At 37.3% G+C, this 20,989-nt stretch overlaps 2 protein-coding genes across 11 annotated transcripts; both read right to left on the bottom strand.

Annotated features, from left to right (window-relative positions):
* Nucleotides 1–1,563: 1,563 nt before the first annotated feature.
* LOC147507325 (uncharacterized) lies at nucleotides 1,564–9,873 on the bottom strand. 10 transcript variants are annotated; one of them, XR_015217624.1, is made up of 5 exons: nucleotides 8,651–9,867; nucleotides 5,534–5,589; nucleotides 4,054–4,327; nucleotides 3,782–3,897; nucleotides 1,564–1,811 (listed from the first exon to the last, which is right to left on the bottom strand). XR_015217624.1 is itself a non-coding variant. In XM_086600040.1 (5 exons), exons 1-5 carry the CDS (start codon nucleotides 9,764–9,766, stop codon nucleotides 1,734–1,736), a joined length of 804 nt encoding a protein of 267 aa, XP_086456166.1. In that variant the 5' UTR covers nucleotides 9,767–9,873; the 3' UTR covers nucleotides 1,564–1,733. The 10 variants fall into 10 exon arrangements, 6 of the variants coding, with proteins under 6 accessions (XP_086456166.1, XP_086456167.1, XP_086456168.1 ...); XM_086600040.1 differs by having other exon boundaries at nucleotides 9,487–9,873; XM_086600042.1 differs by lacking the exon at nucleotides 1,564–1,811 and adding an exon at nucleotides 7,300–7,350 and having other exon boundaries at nucleotides 3,610–3,897; nucleotides 8,651–8,665.
* Nucleotides 9,874–13,250: 3,377 nt separating this feature from the next.
* On the bottom strand, nucleotides 13,251–14,082 carry LOC147507324 (uncharacterized). The gene is made up of 2 exons (XM_086599038.1): nucleotides 13,871–14,082; nucleotides 13,251–13,792 (listed from the first exon to the last, which is right to left on the bottom strand). Exons 1-2 carry the CDS (start codon nucleotides 13,944–13,946, stop codon nucleotides 13,356–13,358), a joined length of 513 nt encoding a protein of 170 aa, XP_086455164.1. The 5' UTR covers nucleotides 13,947–14,082; the 3' UTR covers nucleotides 13,251–13,355.
* Nucleotides 14,083–20,989: the final 6,907 nt, after the last annotated feature.

The raw sequence follows: 20,989 nt of genomic DNA, 5'->3' as shown, positions 1-20,989 counted from the left end.
ATTCTTGTGAAACCCACAAAAGTTAATTCCAATTCTGATGTGTGAGTGCAAGGAGCAGGGGAGTCTAATGTGTCACCAATGTCAGCGAATCTATTAACTAGAAAGCTATTTTCAATCCAGAGTAATTTGTAATTTTCGTTACTGAGTAATGTGTTGTTTTGATGAATTGATGAAATATTATGTTCACGCTACTCTTTACAGTTGTGTACCTCCATAAATGTAATTTGTTAGGACTTAGAATACAACAGTTCTGAAATGGGAATTTGCACAGGTCGAATATGTACGTACTATACAAGAGTTTAGCAATCCTTCTCGTATTCTACAGACTAAAGACAATGAAAATTAACTATAACAAAAAATAGTTTTGAGAACTATTTGTTTCATTATTTCATAGCTTACATTTCTCATTAAATAAACTTTTGAATTTTCAACTCAAGTTTTAACAGGTTCTATTGACAAAAATAACACAAACCCACTACCATCCAACAAAGTGAAGCAGGGAAGTAATGTTCATATCCTAACTAAACAAGTGATTTTTCTATTTTTTGACTAACCCTTTGATATCAGACACCAACACTCTGAAAAGAAATTGCTACTAATAAATAAATTATGGCTGGGTCATTACGAAAGGAGAAGCTGCAGGATTTTCGGCTTGGTGTATATATCTTCTATTCAACATTAAGGAACTCTTTCAGTTGTTCCAGGGGTGCTGCCAAGCTTAGAGACTATTATTTTGTGGATTTGGTGGCTAGCTAGGATGCCCACTGTTACGTAACCTAAGGTTCTTGATGTAACTATTATTTGTAATTTGTCTCTGGGAACTAATGACTTGTATAGTTGTATCCACCTTAGTGCCTTACTAAGGGAGCTTTCATATTTCCAATTTTACATCAAACATAAACTCTGTATTGAAGATTCAAAAAGTGCCTCTGTTGACTGTAACGAAAATTTCTTAAGCAAGAGCGCTTCATGAGATTTGTTTAACTCCTTCACTGTAACTAAAGAACATGGTCTGTTCCTTGCAAGCTTAAATCCAATCTACTTGTTTCAGCTCGTTGAGAGTTGCCTTTCAAATTTGATGATGTTGACACATCAAAAGCTCTTCTGACTCTTATTATATATGTTTACAATGAACCAAGATCTTCTTCGTATTTTTAATTTTTCAAATCTGCTGTTTAACACTTTCCTCCCTTGTAAAGCAATTATTTCACACAAGAACTGATCCCAATACACGAGGAAACCAATGACAACTATCATAAAATGTTGACGTAAAAGACATGCATAATGATCCGAATCAAAGTATTAAAATAATGAAACCATAAGGCTTTCTTTTCTTTCAGTAACCAGTACACCAATTAGTTTATATTCTATAATATTGTGAAAATTAGTAGTCTTTTTTATTTATTTATTTTGTGTGTGTGTGTGTGTTTTGGGGGGGGGGGGGGTTGGAGGGGGGGGGGGATCTGAATACAAGTAGTTAGAATCAGTTAGTTCATCTCAGAATAAGATCACACATACTTATTATATCATAAAAGATTGCCTCAAATGGAAAAAGCGCCTAACTGAAAAAACTGATAACCTTCATAGTCATTATGTTGATGTAAATAGTTTTTTTAATTTAAACAGATTGTCCTTACATTGACGTGAAACAACAAGGACCTTTTACTACACAATTCAGGCTTTAGAACATCTACCACTAGCTCTCATTTTTCGATTTTTTCTAACATAAAAAGTTATGCGCACACCTGTGATTCAAATGAGCAAAGATAATCCTGAATAGTCTTCAAATTGCCAGTAAGCTTACTCTGATCCTGTAATTTTAAAAAAATAAATGAAGTTTTAATATCAATGTTCACGTAAGTTACTGAATGGGAAATACATACAAGCACCGGTAAGTGATCAGCAATCAACATACACATGGAATTCAAATTATTAATTGTGTCCATTGCCCTGACATAAACAAGATCCAAAGACTTTTGTTATGTTGATGAGATTATTCCACCCTGCTTCTAGGCATGACCCACCTATGTTCTATCGCCGATATTTATAGAAATCCGCTGTCTCTAAAGCATGAGATTTTATAGTAACTGGAAACACAGTATTATAGGTTTGGTTATAAGAGGTCGCCATGTTCAAGTCTCTCCAGGAGACGTTGCACAAAGTGTGCCCACCTCTGCTAGTTCTAGCATATTTCTGATGAGGGAGAGTGGTACCCGCTTCTAAATAAGTCCTACCACTGTTCTGTCCTTGGGCCTCCTCTTGATATTTATAGAATTCCACCCTCTTTACAATCTCAAGAATTTGAGTAGTTGGCAATTTAACAATCTTGAGCATGATTTCCAATGTGAAAATCATCCTCGAGAATTTCAGCAAAAATTATAAATCTTTTTTACAGTTTTACCTCATCAACTGTGGGATTCAACCGTTCAAGTATATACAGAACAGGGACAGGCCAAAAGAAACATTTTTTAAGTGATAATTCATTACAAACACCAAGATAAAGTACACGAAGGCTATATAGAAGATTGAAATCCATTCACACAGGACAAAGCAAACCATTAGTGACACCTTTCCTCCTGGTGCAAATACCATAATCATGAATAAACTAAGTAAATTCAAAGGATTCACGCGTTAAGATGGATTGTTGGTGCTCAGCAGTCGTAAACATGATGAGTGTACTATGCTGAACTAGAAATTTCACCAAGTCACACTGACACGGATACTCGTGTCTCTGTCCGACACACGACACAGCTAATTAAACAGAAAACCATTACAATTCCTTAGTTACACAACTAATTCTTGGGCTCAAGACCTTACAAAGCGTCTCCTTATAAATAAATAACTATTACAGTGGCATATCATGGAGTTGTAACTATGTTAATAGATTATTATTTTAGTCTTTTAGGGTACAGAAGAAACCCAAGTTTGAATGCACAACGTGTCCGTGTGTCCAACAGGAGTATCCGTGTGTCTGTGTGTCCGTCATGGATTTCTTCACGAATATGAAATGTCCATGTTACTTAGATTTAATTTTCATTAGGATGTTTTATCAGTGAATAAACAGTACAGGCTGCATGTTACTATTAAAGACAAAGTGTAGTACTTGGTTATTATGAATAACTGAGCCATACATTTATGTATATACATCCTGGGAGAGATACAAATTAGGTTTCACACGAGACATGGAACTTTATTCCTGCCGAATTTGTACTCCGATTTCTAGTCGTACTTAACTATATGTTTCAGGAAATTTTATCAGTACCACACCAAGACATCAATCTAACACCACTATCAAAAGATTCCAAACTTACTCAAAACATTATTAGATCTTCTCACAGAACATTAAGAAGTTATTTATTACGGATACGTGAGCTGGACACATACAAACAAGATGAACAAAGAAAAATATATCATAAACTTGAACTCTACATGTCATAGAGCTTTAAGGAAAGAGAAAGTGGCATGAAAAAAGTTTTGACTTTTGACAACGGGCAACATTTCCACCAAAAATCAACATTTGAATAATTTCATGCAGACCCTCGAGAGTCTCATTTGATTTCTGAAAATGTGTCTATGACAACTCCGACAATTTAAGTAGAAAGGTGCGCAAGAAAAACCATTTCTTCCTTGCTCTGTCCTTTGGAATTTTAATTTAACTTGTCAAAATATATCCACTAAATTGAGAAGGCTAGAGGCCAATCTATGATATGCCGTATACGAGAAAAGATAAAAGATACAGGCATACAGCTGAAGCAGATGACATAAGAACTATTGAACACACCTTGTGATCAAACTCAGCCATCTTCAGAACTATTGGTACAATAATTGGTTCACCAGAAGATGCTTCTTTATTCACCGGAAGACTTGGATTTTCTTTAGGAATGTCAAGAGCATCGCCTACACGTCCAGTATTAGAAATTTTAAAAGGAATTCTTCAATGGAAATTTTTTCAGTCATGCACTTTGAATTAAGCCACAAATAACTGATATGCAATGAAGAAACAAAAATGTAGTGGACAAGATATGTATTCTGGATATCAAGATAAGATAATACCTTGACCATGAGGAACATCCCCAGCTTCATCCATAGATTCCCTACTGTCTGAAGCTTCATCACTAGAGGTCACTATTGGGCTTCTACTTTCAGGAATGCAGTTCGTAAGCCGAAGATCATCTCTGAGAGTACTTTCTAAACCGCATTCCTTTTCTCTTTCAACATTGTCGTCCGAGGCCACAGGAATAGTTAACTCTTCTTTCTTTGCAGTTGTGATGGTTGGTTCTCTATTCCCATCATCCATTAGATAGATACTTGGATCCAAATGTATTCCCTACCGTAATGTGCAAGGGGAAACAAGAAGTGGATTAGTCATAATCTATACAGAAAGATTGTTAATGGTCCATTAATACTTGATGCAACCCACCCCCCACACACTTGGATCCAAATGTATTCCCTACCGTAATGTGCAAGGGGAAACAAGAAGTGGATTAGTCAATAAGATTAAATCTCTTCATGTACTCAATAATCTATACAGAAAGATTTGTTAATGGTCCATTAATACTTGATGCAAACCCCCACACACACAACACAGACGAAGAATGACCAACCCTCGTACACATAGCACATGTAAAGAGATCCAAGTTAAATCCTCACGGTACAGAAACATATAATTGATTATTAGGATATCAAGCATCAGTATTTCATGGGCATCAAACAAGCGCGACATCAGAAGAAACATATGGTTTATCCTGTAGAAGGTTATCAACCATCTCATGTAGTTCTTCTACATCACAAAAGTGGATTAATAAGAGAAAGTTAATGACTCTGCAACTACATCACACATTTAGTCAATCATTGAGAAGAAACTGTCTGTGCTAACAGAATTTGAACATCTACTGTGCAAGCTTTAAGCAGAGAAGAAGTAATGACAGGCTTCAAGAACAGACAACTCTGAGAAGAAAAACTAAAACAACAGAATAAAAGATATAGAAAAAGGAAAAGAAAAAGAAAAAGAGATAGTCTGAGAAATAGATAAACAAGAAGAAAAGGAAGGATGCCTTTCCACCAGCAAAAAGAAATCCCCTTTTTGCTCAAATAAAAGCCTCAAACAGTTAACATGAAGGGAATCTTAAAACTTGGAATAAGTTGACATTTAATCTAAAATAAATGGAATACACTTCTCTGAAGGCAAGATGGATAAGGGAGCATCTGCCTAGACCTATCAGTTGGGTTCTTTGGAACGAAAGAAACCGAAGAATGAAAATATACAAAGTTTAGTTGGAAGTCAAGTAAACACTTTACGTGGTCTAGGGGCTTGGCGACTTTGAGATAAGGTTCCAAGATTATCCGGGATTCCATTGTGTTGTAAGGTGTTGTATTGTATTGGTGTTGTAGTCCTTGTAGAGGGGAAATCAGAACATAGATGTATCTTTCTGTATTTTTGTTACTATTAGGCAATGAATGAAATATCCTCTATCTATTTCCCCTCAAAAACAACCCCATCACCAAATATGTGAGCTAAGTTGACTAACCTCACCTCCACTATGATCGGTTTTCCATCTTTCATTGCTTTTTTCAAATCACCCGCCAAACCTGTGGAGATACAAACATATTTTCTATTATAATATGAACATACTGCCGAGAAATTTAAAAAAATCCAGAGAGAAAGTAGACCAAACACAATGCTTAACAGCCACTTACTCAACAAGGTCACTTCAAACTTGTTTTGTGTCCAGAACCATATCTAGTCATTAGTTTCATTTTCCAAAATGAAGCACATCTAATGATCTAAATTTACTCATTATTTTACTCTACTTCTAAAAAAGATGCAGTACTTCATCGGGATATAAGCTTTAATCTTTGTTGGATCTTAGATCAAACTTGTAAAATACTTCATTCAGATAAAATTATCATCGTGCAATCACACCCTACTCATTTTTCAATTTTATTTAGACATAATTAAAAGCTCCATATACAATTCTCATCCGGTCATAGTTAATCTCATGTTCCGTCAAACTAGAGTATTATGTACGAGACATAAACATGAAAAGTACTGTTGATTCACAAAAACATCGAGTTAAGAGTTAAGTATGCCTTGTATGTATGCTTCATTTAGACTAATTTCTAGGAAAACAGCATGTTTTCCAGATAAAATTGGAACTCCATAGACATGTTATCGGAAGTATTCCTTTAGTTCTAGTATATTTTTCAGGTTGATCTACTTGCATCCGCCTACTACTGTGGATCATCTTGCATGTGCCCAAATATCTAGCAAAAGAGAGAAGGGTTGGAAATTGGAATGCTTGGATCTTTTCTTTCATAGTATTTTCACTTGAGCCGCTACGCACACAGTTCAAAGTAAATTAATGGTGTCGATGGCAGTTCTGAACTGAGACATAAACACACAACTCTCAAAGTTGAAAACTTGTAATGAAATGTTCTGCATCTAGATGGACGACTAACAGCATGCACTTTCTAGATAGGAAGAGGCTGCCACCATAGTACTACTTGTAAGTTGTAACATTTGAGCACCAGAGAGTTGAAATAATTATGGCAGACTTGTCGTCACTACGGATTACAGTCACCATTTATATTAGTTCTCTCCACTATTATTGATGAGTATGCCGTGAACCTCTCCCGTTATATGCATAAAAGCATCTCATACGCAGCCTATATCGCCTGTAGATATGTACTGTTTTTTCTTGGTTCCTTAGTCCGCCTGTTTTCTGACTACAGTACAGTTATCAATTCCTTCATCAATCTCTCACACCAATTTTCCTTCCCAAAAGATCAGCATAAGAAGCTAAGCCTAAATTGCGTGAGCTAGAAGCAGGACGACTACCAGGCTACCTTTTGTGGGTTATGTTAGCTGCTGCATACTATAAATTCAAGGGAGCTCAAATGTGTATGTGTATTGTCTACGTTCAGTGTACAGTGCTGCTACATTGACACATTTATCCGACACAGTGATGTGGCAGATCGTGTAAGAGGATGGTACATGTCATATATCATCCGCCACGTTACTGCGTCGGGTGAATGTGTCAATTCCCTATGTCAGTGTAGAATTATTGGTCTACGTTAAACAACTCCCTCAATGGCTCTTCCCTATATTCTGCAAAATGGTGTGTGCTGACGTAAATGATAGACATTTAGGTCTGGCTCATGGTAACCACTTTCACAAAAGGATCGCCCGATATTTTGGCAGTAGCAATCGTCATAGAACTGAAGCTGACACCCTTTGTATCCATTTACAAAGCAATAAAATCTCAATTATCAAGAAAAGAAAAAAGAACTAAAGCTTACACATTCTCAGTAACATGGATTACGTCTTGCCAAAAGCTAAGAAAGTGATATCTGAAAAGCAATAAGAGAAGGAAATGCACATAAACTCCCAAAAGCAAATCCTAAAGTCAATGTAGAAGCAATCCAAAGAGACGAATCAAACTCTAAAGGAAAAGTCCAATCCTCTCGAATCAGAAGGCGGATCAAAGAGACACAGATTAAGGGTTGTTAAGTGTGCAGAATACACTGCAACGTATATGTAATATTTTTCACTGGTAAGTGGTAACTATAATGAGACTGACTTAAACTTCTCTATGTCCTTTTGCTTTTCCTCTCTTCTGCAAGGCAGACAAAGGGATATATAGGAAGTAAAACATAAAAAGGTCACTGCAATAGAAACCAGCAACGTAACAGTCTTAATAAGGAGAAAACAAAAAACATAAGCTCTGACATTAACTTATTCAGGGGGCGAATAAACTCTACAATGGTTGACATGGCAAATAATATCTGTATACAGTACTGGATACCATGTGATAACTGGGGGATGGGGATTTTGATCACAATACTTTAAAAAGGAATGGCTGCTTTTGTTATTGATGGTATTTCCGTTTTCCTCTTCTTTCTTTTTCCATTTCTGTAATCTACTATTCTACTACTCTGACCAACAATCTACTCTTAATACTGTTAAACAAATAAAAAATTTCTTTCTTGCAATGTTTTTCTGATATATTTTTACGATTTTTCTATGCACGAGGCAATAGTAATAGAATTGTTCCTTCAGGGTAGAGACTGGGAACCTAGAGAGAAAAATATACAAAAGTTGTCATAACTCGGTACAGCACCTTGCATCTCGACAACTGCTCACTTGGACTATCATGCCTTCTAGAACTTTTAAGGTTCTTTAAAATCAACATGACATATATCAAATTAGATAAGAAAGGTGAACCCTCTTTAGTAGAGGAATAATCATCTAATTGACAAGGACACGACTCACAAGTGACCTTCGAACTAAGACTTTATGTCACGCAACTTCTGATAGATATCGACCGCTGTGTACTATTGCAATTATAAATGATCAAGTTCTGAAATACTTCTTCATAAAAAGAATGAGTATAAACTTTCAATCATTGCATTGCTCTCCCATTGCAAAAACCAGATAATCAAGAAGAATGAACTTGCGAAATATAAACCACATGCACACATACTGATACTACTATTGAAAAAGTAAAACTATCAATTTATTCGGTGCTCATTATTTACTCTAACACTTCACCGACCCACTCATGCTTACTGACTGCTCCCCAAGAACTACTTAGAGATAAAAACATGGTTTAGCAAAGCATTTGAACAACTCAAACAAGAATTGAGTTACCTCAAATGCTATACTCAGCGAAGCACACAGCAGATACATTGCGCCAAAAATCTTTCACTCCAGTTTCTTCCTCATCAATCCTTTAAAGAAATCAAAACTATTACCATCAGGATGAAGCTCATACAACTGATTATCATCATCAATAGCCAACAAATAACCCGAAGACGTCAACCCCTGAACTGTAACTGCAACTTCATCCACTGACTCATCCTCATTATTCTTTTCTTGTATCACAACCCTTTGCCCACTATGTAACCATACCCTACAATACATCTCTTCAAGAGCTCGAAAACCTTGATTAATAAAAACATGGTAAAAATTCTCAAACCTTTTAAAAAACGCCGCGAGAATTTCTTCCCTCCTTAATTTACAATCCATCATAGACAACTCACTTAAAACCTTATTCAAACAAGTCGTGGGCATTTCATTATCGACATTCAAACCTATCCCAACACTAACATTAAACTTCTTTGACCTATAAGTGGAAGTACATAAAATTCCACCAACTTTAACACCATTCAAGTATAAATCATTAGGCCATTTTATTCTAACATCAATAAAAGCAAACCCCTTCACGTCGCAAACATCTTTAATCGCTTCCACCATAGCAAGACAAACAACATATTGTAAAAGTGGTACAACCCTCCCATCTTCCATTTCGACAGTAAACGAAAACAACAAACACCCTTTAGGTGATTCCCACAAGTTTTTAGACCTGCCCCTTCCTTTAAATTGTAAATCAGCAACACAAACACTACCAACTGGAATTTCACTAAAATTCTTGGACACAATATCTTGGGTCGATGATAAACGTGGCGAATATATAAAAAACTTACCATAACGATGAGTAGTAAGTGAATTCATGTAGAGGTCCACATCAAATGCATCATTTTGGACACCCCTTTGTTCAGAAGAATGAACAAGTATTGAAACTTGGGCGTCTTCTTCGGGGAGTTTGATGGTGTTGTTGGTTTTTAAGGACTGGGCTAATTCTGTTTCGAAGGATGATTTTCCATGTAGGATTAGAAGGTTTTGCATGGTTGAGAAAAAGAGGTGGTAATAATTAAGAGTTGGTTGGAATGGGTTGAAGAAACGAAGTGGAGTTGTAACGGACATACCGTTCGATTCGGTTGAGGATTTTTAGTTGGTTTCTCCGCTTTTTCATCTTCTGTTCGATATATATGGTTTGAAATCATAGCCAGTAAATTCGCGGTCGGCAATAATTCGATACGATACGGAAGTTATTCCTCAAAAATTCAAAAATTCATAATAATATGTTTAAAAATTCGGCCAAAAAATAAAAATAAAAATGGCCAAACATAAAATTCGTCTTTTTTATACGCGTATGGAAAAAGTAGGATATATTTTGTTGCATTACTAGTTTAGTTAAAATGTAATATTTTGTCAGAATTGTTCATTAACCTACATAATTTGAACGAAGCAAATTAACCAAGTAAGAGCAAATACAAATGTATCAATTTGATGACTATAAATTCAATGAGTAACTACTCAACACGTGACTATAAATGAAAAGAACTTACGGATTATAGTAAGACTTCTAGGTAAACAAAGTTTGGGGTGTGACTTTCCGAATTTGGAGGGAGGAGAATATTGATTCTGTCTGAAGAAGTGCACCTTGATAGTGCGACATATAATTGACCGTGGCTGAAAACTTCAGTGCGAAGGTCAATCCCCACATACTTCACCGATTGTCCTTGTGACTTATTTATAGTCATTGCATAAGCAACACGCACAGGAAACTGTCTTCTTGTTATATAAAAAGGAAAATCAGAAGACGACGGTGACAAAGATATTCTTGGAATAAATGCATGATTACCCGCTTTTTCACCAGTCAAAATTCTTGCGAAAAGAACGTGAGGTCGACAGTGGACCACCATCAATCGGGTTCCATTGCATAATCCATCTTTGGGAGCAATATTTCGCAACAACATTATAGGGCAACCGACTTTTTAGGTTGAGACGAAATGGTGGTAGACCAATTTGGATCAAGTGAGTTTAGGTACTCATTTGGGTATTGATTAATATTAATTTGGATTCGTTGCATCCTAAATGCGCCATCTTGTCTGCAGCTAGAAAGAGAGTACTTTCCCCGGGAACATATTTAAAGCTTTGCATTAATATCATTGACATCATCATTGCGCGAGATAGAATTGTGCTTTCGGTTAAATATTCGGTGTAAGCGTGGTAGGTTGATTTAGCTAAGGATATGTAGTAGAAATGAGATCCTGAAGATTTGCACATCGATGAATTGTTGATGGTAGTTCAACTGTCTCGCTTGGGTCACTTCCTATCTAATTAACCAGAAAATAGTCATGAATATTAGTACGAATAAAAATAGTACAAATAATGATGTAAATGAATATCAATATTAAGCAAAATAGTACAAAGAAAAATACACAGTTTGGTACCTCCATTAAGAAATTTGCGAACGCAATATTTACAGAGTTTCCATTTTCCAATCGCATGTTTTGGGCAAGAGTTAGAACATGAATGTGACTCCAAAGGAAGAAAGACCGCAAGGAAGCACACACAATCTGTTCTCGAACCCCTTTGGGTATAACTGGAAGGCATTGACGGAAGTCACCACCAAGTACAACTGTTATTCCACCAAAAGGTTTATTATTGTCGCGAGTATCCCGAAGTATGCGATCAACTGCCTCCACACAAAACTTATTTTGCATTGGGACTTCATCCCAAATAATAAGTTTAGCTTCCCTGAATAATTCGGCATGCATTGAATTCTTACTAAACCTACAAACAGAGGTATCAAGAATATCTAGTGGGATGCGAAAGGTCGAATGAGCAGTACGACCGCCAGCCAATAGTAATGAAGCTATTCAGATGAAGCGACCATAATAACAATATGCCCTCAAAGACGACCACGTAGAAAGAATTGTGTTGTAAACAAAAGTTTTGCACGCTTCCTCGCTTTGCTCCATTCAAAAGAAGAGTTTCCCTAGATTTTGGGAAAGCGAATCTATCATCGTTTGATATGAAAAGCGTTGCTCTGCATTTAGGAGAACCCATTTGCCATGTGCTTTTGCATTTTGAGGATCAAACCGAAATTGTCGCTGGTCCCATATGAATCGGTTTGCAACAACTAAGTTCCATCTTGTAGTTATGAGGCAAATGGCATTAGAGGGAAATCAGCCGATGATTTACGACTCCATCAAAATCTCATTTAAGATAAATAAACCATAATCTTCCACTTCAAAGAGGGGTAGGTTCGGAATGTTGAACATTGTCGCGAAGCTTATGTGGAAGGTCATCACATATATTTTCCAAAAAATCATTCCACAATGTTTGGGGTTGCAAAGGATTGCACTCTGCGAGAATAACACAAAATAGTCGGGAAGATGATATCCGGTTTGCATGGTGAAAGCTTCTGTAGACATTGCACCCATTATTTGTCATCTTCCGAAGTCCACGTGCAACACATGCATCTTTAAAAGTTGGAAGTGGAGGACCATTACCAATCCTTTTCAGATCATCAAATGATTGAGGTCCTTTTACAACGGTTAGAAGTAAGCCTTGAGTAAAATCGCTCACCGAATTAGGATTTGGCGAAATACATTCTACCAATAGCAAATTTTTCCTCTCGTATCCTTCTTGTCCAAGTCCGAGATTGTTTGTTCGGACATAGTATTCGGGAACTCTTGATAAGTGAGGCTTCTTGCTCTTAAATCGATGCACAACAATCAAAGAAGGCGATCAAAGTTGACTTTTTGGCTCCGCCCTTGATAGTATATCATGTATTGGTTCATCACTTTATAAACTACGCGGTGCATTCGGGGAGATGAAGTGCCAAGCGACAACTATGGGAATCTCCTCATGTAGATGGAAACTTAATAATCTCCAAACTGCTTCCGGTGGGCCAATGTATCTCGTGATCCAAGTATTGTTGGATCTCATCCAACTCATTCAACACTATTGTTGTCATGTCATGCCCTTTAAATATATACTTGTGAATATATTTAACACAACGGATCCCAAAGACAAACCGACATTAATATGGCGGTTGAACATCTTAGAAAGATAAGGATTATAAGGAACAACATCCCTGTTATCAACTGTATGCCCCTCATTAATATATGATCTACCATTGTCACGACGGCGGTAGATTGGATATCCATCTTTATCCATGGTGGTAGCATGCAAAAGTTCGGGGATAGTGATGCTTGCATCTACCACTTACCATGCGGAGAGTTAGGATTATTTAGTCCACATGGACCATGAACCATACATGTGAGGACGGTCCGAAATAACTTCGAGTTCGGTTTTTGGATCGAGGAAACTCTGCACATACAATCACGATCAACTTGGCGGTATACGGATCTTGTCGGAATGTCGAAGATATATAAGTGCATGCATATGGGGCAACCAGCGTTTACGGAACTCAATGGTGTAGACATGTGCAGCGGCGCAGTACCAAGCACACCTTTCTTTTTAATTTCCTTCATCAAGGCCCTTCGCTTTAGTTCAAAGACCACGGGCCACGACCTCTGGTCGATGAGTTGCGATTTGGTGCTCGGACAATGCCTCGACAACGTCCGGTCAAAGGCAGATTTGCAGTCATTGTGAGAAATATATCAGGATGCTTATTGTAACGTGTGATGGCCATTGAATCCTGAAAAATTTCGAACATGTGCCTAGGGCTGCCGACACAAGATGCTGGTAAGACCACTCATCTTCCAATCTGGTTTGGGTCGAAAGCTTCAGCTGCAACATCAGTGATACCTTGATAAAGTTCAGCCTGAAGCTTGTCTTGTTGTAGCCTATAATATCTCATTTTGTTCTGTTCAGTCACTGCCCATCCATCCACCAGGAACTCTTGAAACAGTTTGTGCCCGCGTAAGATTGCAGAATATTCTCCAGGGCGTTCAAATATCCGATAAGAGTAAAAATCCATCTGTGTCAATCGGTCATTAGTATTTGAACGTCTCATATCAGGTGACCACCCAAGCTCTCCGTAAGGAAACATTAGCACATAATGCAAAGGCAAGTAAGCTGGATGACATTCACTGATCTGCATGAATTCTTGCCCTCCTTTAAGATATATCACAATATCCCTCATATTATCCCGCTCGCTGCCATCCCCAGGTAAAATGACAGCAATCTCATCTGCGGTTGGCAAGTTGTAACGACGTCTATCTCTAGTAGCACTGTAATGCAAATAAGTAGGTACATTAAAGTTCTCACCATGTTGAAGAGAGGCAGATCTAAGAACATCGTATGCGTGGCGAAAAGTAGCAGAGAAACAATTATACTGGAGCATAGTTGCATGAATTATCTTCAGAACATCTGTGTTCAAACGGGGATTACGAAGTTGACGTATATCCAATGCAGCACTGGGATCATATATGTAAAGCTGAGAGTAAGTTGGCTGCCGCCCAGTGTCAGGAATTAGAGATCCAGTTCTATGATGCACTAACCTTGCATTTTGGTGAGACGGTGTTGGTACAAAGTTCTCATTGGTTGAATGTGGAATTGCATGAGGTAAGGATGAGGAAGCAGAAGAGATACATGTACTGCAATGAAACTTGCACATGTGAGTTATATATAGATTTTGATTAAGGAAAACCGCTAAGTGAAGTACTCACGTGTTGTTTTGATCCGATGAATCAGCATGGGTACTTGATGTGACACGTTCTTCGGAGAGCGTAAATAGCCTTACGGGATTAAGGAATGATAGAGATTTCCGAAGAGACTCTGAAGAAGAAAGACGTCGGTATGGTGTTGCATGAGGTGTAACTGGACTATTATGTGTTTGATGTTTGTCAGCTTGAAGTGGAGTTTGTGGAAGTGAATGAGAGCCATTCAATGTTGAACCTTGTGCACCTTGAATAGTGAAGTTTGTGCTGCCAATTAGTTTAGTGCTCCTTTCTCTTTCCCTTCGAGCACGCTGTCCGAGTATTTTATTTGTTATCTGCACCTAATTATAAGTATAATTAACCGAATAGATTGGGAGAAAGAGGAATGCATGGATAATAGCAAAGATGGCAGTTAGTATTAAAAGTAGAAAACGCGAAATGTAAAGATATGAAGAAAGTAGTGAAAGGTAATAAGTGATCGAAGACTCAAAAGCAAATTATAAATGAATAGATGGATGACCACATGCAACACAGTTGGTGGGTAAATATTATACATATAAGCAGGCATTAAATGGAAGATATTAAATAGTAGTGAATTTACTACAATTATAGTGTACGAAAACACCTTTTGGACAATGCATGAGCAATCATAGTATTATTTTAATTAAAGCTCATCTTACATGAGAACCGGATGGTGGGAGAAGTGTTTGAAGTGGAGTCTGTGGAAGTGAAGGAGAGTCATTCAATGTTGAACCCATTAGTTGGTGGTCAATGACATGACGTGTGACTACTTGTGCATCTTGGATGGTGAAGTTTGAGCTGCCAATTAGTTTGGTGCTCCTTTCTCTTTCCCTTCGAGCACACTGTCCTAGCATTCTATTTGTTATCTGCACCTCACAAATATGGCAGTTAGTATTAGTGGAATGTAAATATATGAATAAAGTAGTCAAGGATAATAAGTGATCGAAGACCCAAAAACAAAAGCAAATTATAAATGAATAGATGGATGACCACATGCAACACAGTTAGTGGGTAAATAGTATACATATAAGCATGCATTAAATTGCAGTGAATTTACTACAATTATAGTGTACAAAAACACCTTTTGGACAATGCATGAGCAATTATAGCATTACATTTTAATTAAAGCTCATCTTACATGAGAACCGGATGGAGGGAGATGAGATAAAGGAACACTACTATCGATGGTATTTGCACATTTATAAAGTAAAAGAAGAAATAAGACAATGCAATATACATAAGCAACAGTGTAGAAAAATAAATAAGGCAATGCAACTTAGCATAAGACAATGCAAGCAAGAAATATCTGGAAGCCAGAGGCGGTTGAAGATTGAGCCTATCTTGGGGGGCAACAAAGACATGTTTGTTTTGGTTTGAAGGTTCCTTAAAGGAGTCCATAGGGCGTTTTCCTTTGTCAAGAATTGGTTGTACATGAGAACCGGATGGAGGGAGATGAGATAGAGGAACACTATCTGATGGGCGCTGCACATTTATAAAGTAAAATAAGAAATAAGACAATGCAATATACATAAGCAACAGTGTAGAAAAATAAATAAGGCAATGCAACTTAGCATAATACAATGCAAGCAAGAAATACCTGGAAGTCAAGAGGCGGTTGAAGATTGAGCCTATCTTGGGGGGCAACAAAGACATGTTTGTTTTGGTTTGAAGGTTCCTTAAAGGAGTCCATAGGGCGTTTTCCTTTGTCAAGAATTGGTTGCGTAGGAAGCTATAAATATTTGAAAGAGAGTTCAAAAACGTGATGTGAAACCAATAAGAGTGTTAAGATAATTTGGGTAACTCAAAGTATGTTAATAGAAGTTATCAATAACGTATATTGTTGATAGTAATACACGGGAGCGAAAGCAGGTCATTGAGGAGTACGTGGTGAAGGTAGAGTCCATCTTGAACCTGGAACATAATTATTGTTTTTCTTGTAAGGGTCCTTATAAGGGTCCATTGGACGTTTACCCTTATCTATGGGATCCTGTAGAAACAAATAGAAATAGCTAGATACTCAATAAAACCTGTAGAAACAAACATAAAAAGGATAGGTAGGGATAACATACCATAGAAAGGAAAATCTGCAACAAAAAATGGTGCCTAAAAAAAAGACAAAGTAGCAGTGAGTATGTACTTGATCAGCTTAATCAAAACCTAAAGACAACTTAAAAACACACTAAATCAGTAAATTGATTAGTACATTTTCTATCCGGAACAATCATAGATAAACGAAAAGAATTTTCCTGTTCATAACCATCATCTCTTATATTGCAATCGAATAGTGTTCACACCTATGTCTCCACCATGAGACACCCCCCAAGGAGTAGAGTGGAATTACTGTGGCCCCTATCCAAACCCACGGTCACATTCCTCCACAGGGTAAGCTTCTTAACTTATATAGAACAGACGCACCTGGACTCCACTGGTTGTATGCTCAATTAATGTAGGCTAGTTGGCACTTGGGCTTAAGCCTGGGCAAATTTTTCAAGAAAAAGTCCATCAACATCCCATGTAAGTTACTTGCTTCATCATAACCTGACCCATCAGGAATTACTATTTCTCTCCTGATTTTAAATTTCAACTGTCACATCGCTTCTGGTGGAAATTTTCCCCTCCATAAGAAAGAAAGAGTTTTACTTAGATTAATTGAGTGACATCTAACCCCCTATATTTTAAAACAATAAAATTAACACATTTAAAATACGACTAAATTGAGTACTAAAAACATATAACTACACACGGGACACTATTCAGGATGTCATCTGCTCTTATTTTGCTTTTCTCCAACTCAAAGTTTCATTTTTTTTAACCAAAGACAAAAAAAAATACATTTCAAACTTTAGGAGAACTAACATAAATGTTGACCATTTAAAGGCTCTAAAAGGTTTCCTTGCTTACCTTCCAACTCTAGCTCCTATACGCCCATGAGACTTTTTGGAGAACCGGTGAGTATAATGAGCTGAAGTCCCAAACTACAAAGGGTTGAACAAGTTTGATAAAACAAAATAAATTAGGAAAACAAAATAATCACACATTACGTTAAAGAAAATTTTCCGAATAATTATTAGTTGGAAGTCCACTCTATAAGGGATACATACATATTTAACATTTCAGCATACACATAGTAGAACTTTGATTACTATACTCAAAAGTCAATCCAATCTTTAAGCTAGACAAAAAATCATTGTCATTTGTTCGAGTTTAAAAGAAGGTGGACCCCAAAGAAGAGCATTTCGAAGACAATCCAATATCCTCATGCATTTTTTAAGGACAGAAGTTTATCTAAAAATCCTGGTGATTTTGGAATCTTGTACAAGTCAACATTGTAAGTGGGAGGAGCCTAAAAGCCGAAAGGACCACATATATAAAAGTAGTGGGGTAGTGGAGGGTGGAGCACATGTATATAAAAGTAAAAGAAAGGAAAAAAACATTTGCTTTAGCCTGAATAGCAAAATAAGAGCAGATGTATCCAAAAACATTTGGTAGACATTGACTTCGATAAAGTCTGGAAGGTATTCTTTGCTTTAGCCATTGAGAGTGAGCTCTGAAAGAAAAAAAGGAGTGGCGCAATCAGGTAATAACCTTTTGAGGAAATTCCTTTGTGCGTTGTGCGAGCAGAGTTGCCTCTTGCTAGTTTGTGCGAGCAGAGTTGCCTCTTGCTAGTTTGTGCGAGCAGAGTTGCCTCTGAAAGTGGTAAGCAACTAAGGTGATAGAACCTGGCTTCGCCTTCTTCAAGTTATAAAGTGTACGGGATTTATTGGAAAAGCAGATGGGAGAAAAAATTTCGTGCTTTCGGTTTTCTTACATTCTTGCTGAGAAAGACATTTTGAAGGCATTGGGGACCCTTGTGGAACCTAACAAAGAGGAAGCATTGGTTGTGGAGGCACGGCCATCTTGGTGGTTGGTGCTATGACCGCAGATTGGTGAGGGAGTGACAAAGAAGGGGAAGAAGAATAGGACATAGATGTTTTGCTTGAAGAATATGAGGAAAGAAGATCCAGTAGATCCGAGTATTGGATATAAGGAAGCATACTCCTTAGGAGCGGCTGATTATGCCATGTCACAACTTGGTAAAAGATAATGACAGCCATTGGATGGAGGCCCTGCGGGTAGGGCAGGGATCGGGTCGGGTTCGGGTCGGATATGGCTATATCCGAATCCGAATCCGAATAATTTCACAGTATCCGAATCCGAATCCGAACCCGAACCCGATTATATCCGAAATTTAATATCCGAATCCGACTAACCCAATCGGATAATACTAAAAATTCAAAAAAAGCCCAAAAATTATATCCGAACCCGACATACCCGAATCCGAATCCGACCCGAATACATAAACGGATATGAAAATCGACCCGAACCCGATGTATTCGGTAATCGGGTCAGGTCGGATTCGGGTCTACCCGACCCGATTCCCTGCCCTACCTGTGGCCCCCACACCATTGTTTTTTTATTAGATAGAATTTGTTAGTTTCGAATTGGCCAATTCTAAACTTCTAAACTGCTGCAAAACCCGTCAGTTACATGCACTGCCCAATGCTTCAAAAACCTCACACATGATCTGTGTAGAGCCTTTTACTTCTATTTTCGCCTAGGTAGGTAGAAGCATTTGAAAGTGGATTAATCTAAACTTTAAACTAAATTTAACTTCAGACAAAAGAAACAGTCTCAAAACCACCTAATTCAGAATTGTATACTTGACAAGATTAGTATCAAATTAGTAATAAAATAAGTTGTCTCTACAACTCGGGCTGTTTCTCTAAAAGCATTGGCGTTAGGTACATGTCACTAAAAAGATACATTGGCGTTAGATACATTGAAACCCGTATGTAAGTTGGACTTAAATGAACAACCTCATAGCGGCAATGAAGTTTTCCAACCATTACAAAGAAACTAAAATCAAATTGAGAGAGAGAGAGAGTAGCTATATCATCAGAGTAAGGAGTAAATCAACAATTCAAAGAAAAGATTTTGGAAGGCAACATATAAATTCAAAGAAAATAATTCACATTACCTTAGCAAAGAGGAAACAAACATTACAAATACAACACGCAACAACTCAGCAAAGATCAGCTCACAAAATCATTGTATACTGATGTTGAATGTGAATGAAATTAAAACACCTACCCTCACTACTTCCAAGCTTCTGGGGTCATTTATCATCAGCCTGTGAAGAAAACAGATCGAACGTCTAACGCCAGTTTAGCGTTTTGTAAGCTAAATTTCTAGATCATGCACCATTTGTTTCAAGACGACCATTTGTTTTCCACATTCAAATTCAAATTCCCAATTTGTATCCCAAGAATTAACAATTTCCACTTTAAAACTCAATGTCGCAATGGCACAAAAGGAGGCGTGCAATGGGAATTAATTGCTAACATTGCTAATCCGTGTAATTCTTTTTTTTTCTTGAAGAAGGTAACATACCAATAAATAACCTTCAATAAATGAGTGAGGAAGTGAATCCGCGATTAACAATTTCCACTTTAAAACTCAATGCCGCAATGGCACAAAAAGGAGACGTGCAATGGGAATTAATTGCTAACATTGCTAATCCGTGTAATTCTTTTTTTCTTGAAGAAGGTAACATACCAATAAATAACCTTCAGGAAATGAGTGAGGAAATTTGAACCTATTATAGAAGTAAAGACGAAGAGAACAATCAGTAAAAACAAGGGCTAAAATTAGTAAATGGATTATATACACATCCAAGAAAGATTTCTAGAAATTTTGAATAAGGCTCAGAAATCAATGTTACCAATCACAACTGCATCCAAGAGGAGTTAGATTCACATAGATCACATGGAAAGTGGCTATATCATTTATCTACTTCGACAAACCAATTTTAGCATCGAGAAGTGCTGACTTGCATTAGCAAACAACGTTGAGAAGTAGCTAACATCACCCCTGAACTTCTGGGAGGGAATGTTAGGGCAGATGATAGAAGGAAACGATGATGGCGGCGGTTAGGGCAGATGTTGGAACGAAACAATTCTTTATGTTTTTTTACTCTAAATGAGAGAAGAAGAGATATGGTAGAACCACAATTAACTTAGAAATGCAGCACACCACCTAGATGAATTTGAAAGTGTCATGTCACAACTTAAAAAAGACAATGATAACCACTGGATGGAGGCCCTGCGGGCCCCACACCATTGTGTTTTATTAGATAGAATAGATATAATTTCATAAACGAACAGCAAAGAGTTCGTGCACCTAGGACTTGACCTGGCCATAAGTAAGCTGAACCATCATGCGGACCTGATCGTTAGACACCACATACTGTCATACAGCAGATTTTGGATTGGAAAATTTCACGATATGATTGGTTTCTCGGCCAACATATGAACCTGACTGATGACAAAAAATATGACAATGTTTTACTTGCCACAATGTTTCTTCTACTACATGTCTACATTCACCTCGGACTAACACAATTGTTTTACATGCAAAAAAGACTCCAGAAGAGTTCTAATTTCGTCCAAAATATATCCATGAATTCCCAAGAGATATCATCCTGAGGAAAACTTAATTTTCAATTATCGTTCTACCGTTTTTGTACTCATTAATCTTTTTGTGTCTCTATCTATCTCCTTACCAGGTCCAAGGGCATGATCATCTTCTTTTTGTGAGCAAGGTCATGCCAATCTACTAAAGGTTTTCACAATTGAGCGACTTGAATTGCAATGTTAGAGGATTATAT

The sequence above is a fragment of the Coptis chinensis genome, chromosome 3, assembly GCF_015680905.1.
Source record: "Coptis chinensis isolate HL-2020 chromosome 3, ASM1568090v1, whole genome shotgun sequence".
NCBI classification, from domain to species: Eukaryota; Viridiplantae; Streptophyta; class Magnoliopsida; order Ranunculales; family Ranunculaceae; genus Coptis; species Coptis chinensis.
Note: the sequence above shows the minus strand (reverse complement) of the source record. Positions and strands in the feature narration are given on the sequence as shown.